The following is a 13908-nucleotide window of genomic DNA, read 5'->3' as shown; positions in this document are numbered from 1 at the left end:
AGTGTGTGTATTTTTTTCACACTACTGGTCAAAACAATTATGCTGTGTAACGCTGCGCAACTCACCCCTGTGGCACCTCCTGCTGGTTGTCCAGGAATTAGCTCTTTTTACCAGCTCCAGAGCACCCTCTGCTGGTGTCCCGCCACTGCTGGCCCCCGTGTCCCTCCCGGACCACGGTGCCCCTTTATCTGGGGGTTCTGCCACAGCAGTGTCCCCTCACTCTCAGGGTTTCCCCTCCCCAGGGAACCCTCAACCCCCTAATCCCACCTTGCCTCAGCACCTACTGCCAGTCATCGTCTAGCCCCCACTCCCTGGGGCAGACTGCAGTATAAGAGCCAGTAATCATAGGCAAGGGAGGTAGGACCTACTGCCTTAACCTAGCCCCGGGCTGTCCCTTCGCAGCCCCAGAACCTGTTTAGGCCCCGCGCAAGGCCCTGCAGCCTGGGGGTTTCCAGGCAGGAGCTCCCCAGCTCCTTTTGCCTTTCCCCAGCGCCGCTCTACTCAGGTAGTTTGCTCAGTCCCCAGGCAGCCAGGTCCTTCCCTCTCTACAGTCAGAGAGAGACTGCCTGAGCTCCTGGCTCACAGCCTTTTATAGGGCCCAACTGTGCCCTGATTGGGGCATGGCCAAGCTGTGGCAGCTTCCCCAGTCAGCCGAGGCTTGCTGCTTTCCTCAGCAGCAGCCCCCTCGCAGCCGAAGCCCTCTCCCAGGACTGGTTTAAAGTCCTTTCAGCCCTGGAGCAGGTCACCACCCTGATACATGCTGGTATAAGTTTTAAGTATAGACCATGGGAATGGACTTCAAGAGGCATTGGATCAGGTGCTCTGCCTTGTTAGTAGAGACATTGAGCATACAGTAATACTGTAGTTAGAAGTTTGTTAAATTCCTTTTCAGTTTACTTTTAAGAACTGTGCAATATTAAACTAAACTTCACCAAAATTGAAAAAGTCTACCTTAAAAAAGTAGTGAAATATTCCTTCTTCAGCTCCATACTGAAGGCCTGAAGCAACAACATAGGTTGAAAATTTGTTTTTGTTCTGTGGAGTAAAACAGGAAAGTTTTAAAAAACACTATGAACAATGTTGTAAATTAAATTTTGTTGACTTATCGTGAAATTGCACTTGAATTCTATATATGGAATAGTTCACTTACATCACTTCAGCGTGGAAGTGAGATGAATTCCTACATAACTACTAATGGGGAAATAGGCCTTTTGCTAATACTGCCAGCAGAAACCAACAGTGAAACTAACAAGCAGGCTAGGAACTACCATTCCCAAAAGTATCCTGAATCCAAGTGAGATTCATCAAGAACAGACAGGCCATTCGTGCCAGTGGGGCTAATTAAATCTGCATGAAAATGATCTAAGTGCAGCTCTTCTTTTGGATGCAGAGGATGAGGAGAGAGAGGAATTAAGTATTTTATCAACATGTTATATCCACTTTTCTGAGATAACTTCTTTCAAGAGACTGAATTGTTACATTCCCATCCAGCATCTTTAATGACCTGAAAAATCAAAAGAAATTCTACTAAAAGTGGTAACATGGATAAATTGCTAAGGATAAATACAAAAGAATAGCGCAAAGCATGCAGGGACAAAATCAGAAAGCAGAAGCAGAAGTGACTGTCTATTTTTTTCACTATGAGGATAATGTATCTCTTGAAATCACTTTTACAACATTTCAGAAACATATAATTATAGTTATAAACTTGACTTTATAGACAAAATACTACATAAAGGGAACCTGGTTTGCATATTTAAATAATTAAAAGTTTACAATAACAAACAGGAAATATTTCTCAGATCAGTTGACTCTAACAACTTTTTAATAATTATTGGAATAAAAAGATTTTGAATCAGGGGAGATTAAAGATGGAATATTTACCATAGACCATTGAAATATGAGCTAGTGGGCCTTTGAAAGGATTCAGGACTTCTAAAAATATCTTTTCAGTGCCATAAGTCATGTGCATGAGAATGTATTATCCACCATTGTGACTATAAAAATTGTATTAACATTTTGAATAATCAAGCTGTAATCTTGCAATGTAGGTCTGCTGGGATATATTGACATACCGGTACATTGTGATTCATATATTTATGTAATATGTTATAGGTCATTGAGGCCTGGTACGAATAACGCGTGCTTGACATGAATACGTGCACTGTAAGTTGGCAACCTAAGCAAGAACTTAAGGTCAAGAACTATTAGAACTATTTGTGCTAAAACAATCTTGTTATGTTCAGAGAAAAATACGGAGAATCAGCAGAAAAGGAAACAATACCAGCTGGACTGATATAAAATTATACACAAATCGGAGGAAATGGCATGCCTTGGATAATGGCGGCCCACCCAGGATTGTCTCTTTGGAATTGTGTGGGTAGAAGGCTGAGTAAACAAAGGCAAAGAACTGATGACGTGATGAAATGGACTATAAATGGTGGCCTACGATTTCTGCAAATTGCAGTTGTTTATTAATCCAGAGTCCCGGGTGGATATAGATGTGGTTTTCGCCAGCTCCCCGCATCTTCTGATCTTATGATCAGAAGAAATTTCAACTGACCATCGGGACCATTCTGACCTTTGGACTCTGGTATAGTATGTTTGGAGTCTGAATGTGGAGTGAGTAAGGTTTGTTTTGTAATCAATAAAGAGCATTTAGAGTATTATATACCAACACCGTGTCCGGTACCTGCCTGCTCCCCATCCTGTAGGGAGACCTCTATTGTGGGTCTAACATGTGATGGAGAATGTGGAGGGGGGAGAGATATTAAGGAGTGCCAGATTTCAAGACGGGAGGAGTGTTGGGGGAGTCCTTATTTAAGATCAATGAGGATGACTCCTTTTTTGTGAAATTTGTAAGGAAAAAAAAAAAAACAAGTGGGAAGATACCGCATGGTGTTATTGTAATAATGTTTAAAACACTGTTCAGAAGAGAAGTAAAGGGATAGAAGAAGCAACCCTGTGGACTAAAGTTAAAGCCCCTTCTCTGTTAGAGGAGGAGATTATTGCTTTTGAGATGTGCCCTTAGATGGAAGGTGCAATGGAACCAGATGTAATATTTGATACCATAGAAAACATGTTTGAGAAACATGTACAGCTGCACAAGCCTAATGCCAGTAAAAAGCAAACGGCCATAGTATGGCTGTAGTGGCAAGCTGTAAAAAAGGCAATTGCATGTAATGAGGAAGTCCGTGCAGAGTTACAAACATTACAAGAGAATTTTAAAACTTGCCAGGAAAATTTGAAACGGGAAGTGAGGCAGACACAGATCATGCAAACTCAGTTCGAACAAATCGGGAAACAAAATAGGAAATTGGAGAAAAGAATGATGTATTGGGAAAAGCTTAAAGCAGACAAGAATAATTTAGACCATCAAGTGATAGAAATGAAACGGTTAATTCAAAATTTGATTAAGGAAAAGGAAAAGGAGATCGCAAGCGTTTCTCACAGTTGGTGCAAGAAAACTATAGCAACATTGAAAAAGCATGTGAAAATACAGGAGCTGCAAGTTGGGCTGTGTGTCAAAAAGAGAGAGATTTGGATTTGTATTCCAATGATATTTGGTATGGAGAGGACCTGTGAGGGGGTCAAGAGAAAAGGGAATTTGATCAACCTCGAGAGGGGCTTTATACTAAGCTGAGGAAAGAAATAAGAAAATGGCTGGAAGAGCCTAAGACAGAAAAGGCTGTAGCAGTGATAAAATGGAGATCAACCATTAAGAATGCAGCGGGGGAAATACAGTCAGAGCAGACACAAATAATTCCTGCAAGTTCGTCAGACTTACAGTTGATGGTAAAGTCAGTAGGCCCAGTAAATATAAAAAAATTGGCTACATGGCTAGTACAGTGGGCAGAGTTAGGAGGAACAGAGAATTTAAAAATGAGTAAATCTTATAGGTTTATCAAGGCAGTTACCACTGGAGAGATTAGACAGACAGTAGATTGAGTGAAAAATGCTTTGGAGAGGCAGCCAGCACACCAACTGATACCAATTTATTATGCTGTTAGGGAAAGAGATAGGTCAAAGACCCATAGAAGTGTTATCCAGTGCAGATTACATGAAGCCTGGAAATTTACCCAGGGATTACCTGTTAAGGAGAATAACATTGCAGTTATTGGTTGAAGAAATACAATCAGTGACTAATCCCAGGGCAAAGGTCGCCAGACATGTCACAGCTGATTCTCTGATGGCAGTTGATTTGAATCAGAGGTAATTTTAAAATGATGTGTTTAAAGGATTGGACAAAAATTTATTAGCGATGTCTACTAATTTGGTGAACCAAACAGCCCAGGATGAGGGGTTAACTGTTATGGATGCACTGGTGCACTGAATAGTATGCCAACGGATGATGAAAGGGCGAAGCCAGGTAAAAGGATTAAAACCCAGAGTACCTTTTGTTGAAGCAATAACATTCAAATAAAAGTGCTTATAAATCAGGATACCGTAAAAAAGGAAGCAGCTGTGGTAGAGGACAAAACACCCTACAAGAACGTAGAGGGTGGAATAATCAAAATAAGCCCTAAAAGGAAGTAGATGTAATTCGGAATATCGCTTGAAGGTATTTAAAATTGAGGGGAATAAATATGAACAAGTGGAATGGGAAACATACTAATAAACTGATCAAAGAAATGCAAAGGATGAAAGAAGAAATGTTTAAGGAGCAGAAAAAGGTTGTAGGTATGCAAGCTGAGGGTTCAGAGAAACCTGCTCGATAGGAAAGCCATGATGACAAGTTGCTCCCACTGAAAATGGGTCCTCAGGAGTCGGAGATGGTAACTAGATTAAAATGGAATTCAAATGGGAGGGCTAGGACAACTGTCATTGTGGGAGATAATGAACTAAAAAATGCCCTATTGGATAGTGGGGCTGATGTAAATATTGTAAATAAAAGTTGTAATTTCTCTCGATATGTGTCAGAGATCATTACAGCAGCCTCCTTTATTGGGGAAGGAGTAACAGGAAAAATGTATCATTCAGTAGAAATAGCTATACCCAGAGAGAGAGAGTGAGGGATTTTTGTTGTAAAAAACAAATGCTTCAGATAGATCAGGCGGCTGAGCCACTAATATTGGGGTCTCCTTTTTTGAAGAGGAATTGGTTAGTTTTGTATTTAACTAATGAAGTTCTGTGGCGTGTACCTGGCTGGACAGAAAGCGTCCTGACAGCAGGGTACATTCCAAGAATATATGCTGCAGAAGCAGTGGAGAAAATTAAACTGGATCAACAGGATGTGTGGGTAAAGAAGTTTCCCGATGTATAAATTAAAAATAAAGCAGGATGTGGTAAAATCGAAGCATGTGTTAAAATCGTGGGGGACAAAGTGCCATGATTAATGTATGTATGTAAATTCTTGTGTGGCTCAGAACAGTAAATTATGAAAAATCAAAAATAAAGTAATGTATTTAAAATTAATATTAAAAAATCATGTCCTGAAGTCTAAATGGGTTAAACCATTTTCCATCATAAATAAAATTTCACCTACTGTAGTACAGATTTACATTTTAAAAAAAAAAAGTGGGTCCACACATCACAATTAAAGTTATGGCCTAAAAATTAAATAATGTTCCTTTTTATTCTTTTAGTTTATCTTACAAAGAAAAAGGAATGCCCAATTGCACCGAAAATTACCCTGTATGGACCTTGAATTTAAAGTGTAAATACGGTGCTACAATTTTTGTAATTGGCTTATTGCTTATGCTTGCTTTGCTTTGCATTTTGTGCTTAGTGAAAAATTGTGTTGTGAGAGTTATATTTTAGAAAAATAATAATACCGGAGCTCAAGCAAAAATAAAAAAGGTTAGTATAAGTATTTAAAATAACACGTCCAAAAGCATCAGACATTATTCCTATGGAATAATAGCCATGGCTTCAATATTAAGAATCCTCATAATTCAAAAAGGGTAAAAATTTCTGGCTTTTATGTTTTTTGAATATTTGGACAAATTTAGGGGTACATAAATATACATATGGAAGCACCTCTAAAATGAAGGTATGCATCAAAGGAAATAACACATTAAACTATTAGTGGAACAGAATTAAAAAACCAACCAAACAAACCAAATGTAAAAAAAAAAGCCTTTTAAGATAAAATTTAAAATATGGTGGAAAGATGGCAAAAATGCGACATACAAATATCTAAAGCCAAAAAATTTAAAAAAGCAATCAAGGTATTTGTACATACTAAGGGGGGAAGGTCAACTAATGTTTAAATTTAGTTATAATGAGAACAATCTAAATATAAGTACTCTGAACTGTACCTTTTAAAGTTTAAAATTTGATGTAGTCACCCTAAATGTCTAATAAATAAAAAATTGGCTAATACTTATGTAAAATAAAATAAGTCAATGGCTCTTAAATTATGGAAATATGGAGTAATGGCAAATCCTTCCATAATAATAAGATTAAGTTGCTTTAAAAAATTAATGGGAAAATGTATTTTCAGAAATATGGTCATTTTTTATGTTTATTAATCAAAAACCAGTAAACAGGATTGCACCAAAAATCATGGCAGATGAGCCATATAAAAAAAAAGTAATCAAAGCCCCAACTATTGTAAAGCAAACAATGTAGTTAAAAGAAGTGCAAGTAAACATAAATGCACAACATCCGGAGTGCATGCAATATGCCTTGCCTTGATTACAAGCGTGGCAACAACAATGGGGAAACAGAACCATACAAAATAAAAAAAAGTATGGGAAAATATATGGTAGGTGGTACTGGTGCTGAAGCTGAAGTTTTAAACTCGTTTAATATTAAGATGTTACAAGGGAAAATGTCAGCGTTGGGTAAAGTTTGGGGGCTATACAGACACATGTAACACAATTTTGGTGCACTATTGAAACAAAATATTAGAAGTGTAAAACTCCAATTCAAACAAGCCCAAGCCTTAAAAACATCTCTAAATGTAAATCTATTTGGTGCGTCTAAGATTAACAATAAAACTGTACTAGCAATACAATGTGTACAAATGCAAAATTATCAAATAGAACTGTAAAGTAAGGTTTGTTTTGTTATCAATAAAAAGCATTTAAAGTATTATATACCAACATTGTGTCCGGTATTTGCCTGCTCCCCATCCCGTAGGAAGACCTCTATTGCAGGTCTAGTCACTGCCTGACAAATAGTGCTCTTCAACTTCTATTGCAATATTCTTTAAAGCCACTAGATGTCACATTCTAGCCATGCAGTGGGTTCTAGCCCAGGAAAGCTTATGCCTAAATAAATTTGTTAGTCTCTAAGGTGCCACAAGGACTCCTCGTTTTTTTTGCTGATACAGACTAACACAGCTACCACTGAAACCATTCTAGCCATTGTAAACCATTTCTGTGTTAGTATTTGTCTTGTTCTTTGTACTGAATGTCCCAAGCTGAATGTTGTCACAACAAAGACAAAGAGATTTCATGTGGTTATTTTTCAGACTAATTAACAAGAAAGTTTTCCTATCGCTGAAAAATAATGCCACAAGAAAGCTTTTCCAACATTCTTCTCTGATGCATGCACCTGTTTAAAAGGTAATTATATACTAACACCTTTAGTAGCCTGGTTAGGCACAGACTTAGCACATAGGAATAGCCACACAGATTCAGACCAGTGGTCCATCTATTCCAGTATATTTTTTCTCATAAGGGCCAATGTCAGACACTTTGGAGGCCAGGTGTAACCTCTGGCCCCCATAATGGGTAACACTGTGCCTGTGAGGGAAATTTCATAACATACATATCAGGGAAGTAAAGGCAATTTTTTTTGGCTTGCCACAGCACTTTATACAATATTGTTGATTGTCTTGTCATGCCATGGCTAATGTTCTGTATTGTCATTAGCCATATGAGAACCAAGTATGATTTGCAGTGCCATTCTCTCTCTCAGAACAAGGGGTGCTACACTTAATTCAGAGTAAAAATATTCATTTTTGGTGAGGTCATCATTCCCCCCCCCCCCCGGCCCAAACTAGACTGACTGATGTCCAAGCTTATGTACAGCCTAACCCTGTAAGATAGTGAGTTCCCCCTACAAAGAGATGAATGCTTTCATGTCTCATGGTGCCCTCATCTAAATATTTCTTGGAGGCTTTGAGCATCTTGCAAGGCCAGGTCTATACAGAATGAGTGGTTTTCCCTAGAGTACACACTTGTATTTCCTGGTTTCCAGTTTTCTGCTCTAACCTCCACAATGCTCTAAGGAATTTAGTATGAGCCAGGAGAGCAGGAATTGGACTGCTGTTATTATTATTTATATGGCAATAGTGATCAAACATGAAGAGAGACAGTGTCTTCCCGAAGGAGCTTAGCAATCTAAAAAAGACAAAGACAGATGAAGGGTGAGGGGAAAAAGATATAACATGCATGCAAAGTGATCAGAGTGATGATATGCACACTAGGTGTTTGGGATGAGTCTGTGGCCCTGATTCTGCAATGGAGTACACACAAGCCAATGAGGCTCCATGCAGACACAGCAGTCTGGCGGCACACAGCCTGTTGCAAGATCAGAGTCTATCTAGATACTCACTGCTCAGAATTTATGTGCCCCATCACCACAGTATCTATCTGAGAACCTTCAAAGTATTTAAATTAGACATAACAATAACTTAGTAACTAACCAGAATTTATTTGCTGCTGTTCTTCTTTTCAAATTACACATACTAAATTCCCTTTCCCCCACCCTTCCACACCCTTGTCTTTTCCCCATAAAAGCCCCCAGCTCCAATTCTATTTCTAATATAACAAATACATGAACACATAGCTTATGAAATAAGTATGATTTATTCATTGACTCAGTAAAACAGCATGAATTTGTAGTGGAAATAGGTTAATATAAAATAAACACACACATTTAAATCTCTAAAGGGTCAATTCCCTTCTCAGTATTTTTACCCATTTCACATTACCACCACTGGGAGCTATTCACATTTATCAAGGAGTTAACATACTTGCAGAAATCAGTTAAACATTGCAGACAATTTCTATTATTAAGATGATGTTATTCTTCAGTTTAAGTAAAAAAGAACTGCATTCAAATAAGTTATTTTGTGATACAGTACTTACTGTTTTTCCAAGTTTGATAATCACTTTTTCAGCATTTACATGGTCCATAAAGTTAGGGTGAGGTTTTCTTCTGCGATAATCTTCTTCAGTAAAAGGAATTTCTGAATCATCCTGTAGAGAAAAAACTCTAAGAAAAATGTCCTACTTTCCTGAAAAACCATTCAAAAAGTTCTACATGGCTTAAAACCAAGATATTTTTAAAAAGTACACAGTCATTTTAAATTCAATTTACGTTGTATATAAAAAGCCTCTGTTTTTAAACATGTATAAAAAAGAAACTCTCGAAATCTTTGAGAAAAAAATCAAATGATCAACGCTTTTAAAAATGTAGATGTATCAAAACTATTTAAAAGGAAAACAAGCATAACAAAATCTTGAAGTTTGCTTCTCACATCATTAACATATACAGTTTCAGAAAGACTTTAAATTTGTGAATGTCAAAAAGATGCTACAAAATGCCACAACTGGTTATCTATGGTCCCAATCCTGTAAATTTTACATGTAACTCCACACACGAATAGTCTATTTAATTAGTTTACTATATGTATACATATATAAACTCAAAGTTTTGCAGTCAGTGACATAGGTGCAAAAATCAACAGTGAAAATAAGTTTGCTGATGTTGACCATGTTCATTACAACTAGGGTACATACTACAAATATTTAACAGAAAAGAGAATATTCAGCAAAAAAATGAATATTACTTACTGGGTCAAGAGGTTTGCTTCGTGCCCATGTCATTATTGTTGAAACTAAGATAAATAACTTTGGTTTCTCAAAATGTAGTACCTCTCCATGTACTGCTGTATAATCAAAGCAAAGTGAATCATAGAATCATAGAATATCAGGGTTGGAAGGGACCTCAGGAGGTATCTAGTCCAACCCCCTGCTCAAGGCAGGACCAATCCCCAACTAAATCGTCCCAGCCAGGACTTTGTCAAGCCTGACCTTAAAAACCTCTAAGGAAGGAGATTCCACCACCTCCCTAGGTAACCCATTCCAGTGCTTCACCACCCTCCTAGTGAAGTGCTTATTTTACTGTAAGCAGCATTACTTCTACTGTATTTATGTTTTCAAGTTATAACGTTCCACAAAAACAGTTACTACACTGTTCAATGTGACATAACTTTTCCCCGCAAATAACTGTCATTAAGTTTGATATTAAATACATATTTCTTATTGCTTAGCAAATTAAGATAATATAATAGGATTAAATTGCCAGAAATTATCATCTCTTCCCTTAAGATATACTGTGAAAAAAATCACTTGTCAATAAAGATGAATCACTGCGATCTTGATAGCAAACTAAAATATGTATTGCTTTCATGGTTAGAATAAAACATTATAGAATTATTCTAATAATGCAGCCCCCTTATTTTAATCCAGAGCTAAATAATATAGTTAGGGTTAAGGTTTATTTGTTTTCCACTCAAATAACTATGATATGACCTATATATTTACACTGTAAACATGCAAGTATAATTGTCTTAAATGTTATATGAATACCTTCTCATTTTCACTGCAGGAATCTTTTGCAAAGCAGTTAACATGGGTTAAATTGTCGGGTGTATAATAGCAAGTGGTGGGTCATAATGGTTCTACTGAAGTTTTAAGTCAAAATATAGTTGAAATTGTTTTGCAAAATACGGAATCTTGATGTCGATATGAATGGCAAAGGGGAAAATCTTCCACCCAACTACCAACCCAAACAGATTAGCTGGGCAGTAGGCAGTTGTTTGAAGGAAATAAATGTCCCCTATCAGGTCACAGAGTGGCTATGGAGCCATTCGATGGAGGCTATTCCAGCTCAACAGGTAGAGAAGGCACCATGGCCCCTTAAGAAGCCCAGATGAGAGGAGGATTGGAGGATCTACATAGCTGCAGATTTTTTCCTGTGCCTTTCCCCCTCTCCTGTCTTGTCATACCCTCTACTTGCTGCATTGCAGAGTGTCCCCACAGAGTCCAAAGCAAAGCTATACATGAGCAGTATTAATAAAGGATGCATTGTACTGTAAACAGAATTTAACCATTTCACATTTTAATTGCATATCCAAATTAATATGTGGTCCAGCTGCTGTAAAGCATCTTGGTGGAAGATGCATTCTTTGCTGCTAGGAAACCAACAAGCCGGAAATGGAAAGGAAGCTATCTTTCTGATAATGAGGTTTGAGACATCTTGTCAAAAGACAGCAAAGCAAAATACGACTAGTAGGGTGAATGGAGAATTCTGATTTGATGGAGTTTTACACTCTGTGTCACAAATATGCTACTCTGTTCATTGAGAATAAAATGTACATTGATTTAATAGCTTTCCCTTTAAAATACATTTGTATTTATTTTTGGCTGCCATTGTCTTGTTACTTGATCAAAAGTTTACTGACTCCTTTGAAGTACAAATGTGTCCTATCCAATGTGTGTTGCAGTAATTAAAGTTCACCATTTCTCCATACTGCTCTTTCATCTAGGAACCCGGTTTCATATCATAGCAAATTACAAATCTCAATTTATTTAACTAAGTTTCTATTGCAAATTCTGATTGCTGCATAACAGGGAGTTTTCTGTTCAGTTACTGATTATACTAACCAGAAGCAGCCCAAGTAGCTTCTTCAATTTGATTTGCATCTTCAGTGATGTTATAAATAATGACATCACACTCAAGTAGGTGACCTAGAAGTTCTTCTCGAGTAGAGATCTGGAGAAAAAAAAAAACCAACAACCCAATAATCTTTTATAGAAAGAATGAGTTCCCCTGCCCAAAATTCTTTTTTCTTTTAACTTGCACTTTCCTGCTGCAGATCTGGGGTGCAGATTGCTGTAGAGCAGCGCTTCTCAAACTTTAGCAACCTGAGGACCCCCATTTTGATTTACATTTTTTCATGGACCCTAAAGCTCCCCACTCAGCCCCAGCCCCCACTCTACTCCTTCCCCCAAGGCCACACCCCACCTCTTTCTGCCCCCGCTCCAGCCCTGCCCCTCCTCTTCCCCACCTCTTTCCACCCCCTCCCCTGAGCACGCCCCATCCCCGCTCCTCCCCTTCCCTCCCTCCCTGCACCTCCTGCATCCCCCTGAACAGCTGTTCCCCAGCATGCAGGAGGCACTGGAGGGAGAAGTTGATCAGCAGTGCCGTCGGCCCCAGACATGATTCCGCCTCCTCCCCCAAGTGCGCCCCGTCCCCACTCCTCCCCATCTCTCCCAGCATCATTGACTTCATCAGAAGCAGGATCGAGACCCGTGTGTTGTTTTCTATTAACAGTTGGCTAGTTGACAGCCAACAGAAATCATCCTGTTCTTCAGGTTGTAAAGACTTTTGATTCTATAACTAGAAGACTAGTGTTCCAGGCCTAGCTCTGAAATTGGGTGTTGTCTTATAAAGAAGTGAGAGTTTCTCCCTAGCTAAAGTTGCAACCACTAAAAGGCTGATTTTTGTCCTTCATGTAATTCCAGAAAAAGAAAAATGAAAAATATTTTTTTTATATTAAAAAAGTTGAAAAATTGCTCCTTTTTTGTAAAAATGGTAACACAGCATTTCTATAAAATGTGTAACATTCAAGTCCCTCTATCTGCCTAGCTAAAGCACATTCAGGCCCCAGTCCTGCAAGATGCTCAGTGTGAGTACAGGGTTTGTTAAGGAGCAGTTTGCTGGATCAGGACCAAATCTAGGAATTTAGTAACTTTCCAAAGATTCCATAGGAAACGCATGGTAGAACTAAGAGCAGAAATCAGATTACTGAGGAGACAGACCCTATATTGAGGCACAGCTGGGACCCTTTTGCCTCTGCCCCTGCTGCCCTCACCAAAACCAATCAGGGACGCCTCAGGTTGATGCAATCATCCATGTATTTTACTTATAGTTCTTTCCCACCACCAGCGTACTATCTATTTACAGCCAGACTTCGCCAGCAACAGACCACAGCCACCAGTCCCTCTCAGCGTCTGGCCTCCCCCACCTCACAGCCTTTATAGCCCCTGGCTAATTAGGCTAGCAGCTGCTTCTAGTTGCCAAGCAAGCAGGGCTATTCAGCCAGCCCCAATCCATTCTCCTTGACTGGGGCTGGCATGGCAGGGGGGTGATTAAGCACTTCATGCCCAGCACCCTGTCACAGACTCTTATTGTCCACTAAGCCACAGTAAATTTTATAGGACAGTTTCAAATTTCTCTGTTTAATTAGGCCAAATGTAAAGTGGGACTAATAATGTTTACTAACTTTTGTGATCCACATACAAAAAAACGCCTTAAAGGGGCCTTATTTTCCAAAAGTGACAAGCATCCACGTTCTCAACAATTGGTCATTTAGGTGTCTCAAGTCGGGCACTCAATTCTTGAGGCATTCAGAATAACAAGTCACTGCTGAAATCTTGGCTTCAGTGAATAGTTAAAGCCATCATACATCTCACATTGCTCACATAATAAACAAACACATCATTTCTATGAAGTATGAAGAAATGGATACAGTGGGGAGGAAAGACATGGAGTTCAGTTTTGGCCATTCTAAGGTTAAGGTGATGGTGAGAAGGAGATGTCAGAGAAAGAGGCTGAGATGTCTGGATGTAGAAAGACAAGCTAGGAGTAGAAAAGTAGACGAGTCAGTCATTAGCATAGAGATGTCAGTCTATCCATGCATCTGATGAAGTGGGCTTTAGCCTGCAAAAGCTTATGCTCAAATAAATTTGTTAGTCTCTAAGGTGCCACAAGTACTCCTCCTTCTTTCTGCTGATACAGACTAACACGGCTACCCCTCTGAAACCAGTCTATCCATTGTGGACCTGATCCAAAGCACACTTAAAGCAATGTGAGTCTTTCCATTAATTTCAGTGTTCTGTGGATCAGGCCCTTTGTGAGCTGATGAGATCACCTAGAAAGAGG

At 38.8% G+C, this 13908-nt stretch overlaps 1 protein-coding gene across 4 annotated transcripts in view; it reads right to left on the bottom strand.

Moving 5' to 3' along the window:
• The window catches only part of AK7 (adenylate kinase 7), a 63701-nt gene that overhangs the window by 39911 nt on the left and 9882 nt on the right, over positions 1-13908 (bottom strand). For all 4 annotated transcript variants that reach the window (XM_077820442.1, XM_077820443.1, XM_077820445.1 and 1 more), the window contains exons 3-6: positions 11628-11736; positions 9753-9847; positions 9045-9155; positions 952-1035 (exon numbers count right to left, since the gene is read on the bottom strand). In XM_077820442.1, coding sequence (XP_077676568.1) covers positions 952-1035; positions 9045-9155; positions 9753-9847; positions 11628-11736 — 399 coding nt within the window. The remainder of the gene's footprint in view (positions 1-951; positions 1036-9044; positions 9156-9752; positions 9848-11627; positions 11737-13908) is intronic.

Source organism: Eretmochelys imbricata, chromosome 6 (genome assembly GCF_965152235.1).
Source record: "Eretmochelys imbricata isolate rEreImb1 chromosome 6, rEreImb1.hap1, whole genome shotgun sequence".
Taxonomy (NCBI): Eukaryota; Metazoa; Chordata; order Testudines; family Cheloniidae; genus Eretmochelys; species Eretmochelys imbricata.
This window is presented reverse-complemented; position numbering and strand designations above follow the sequence as displayed.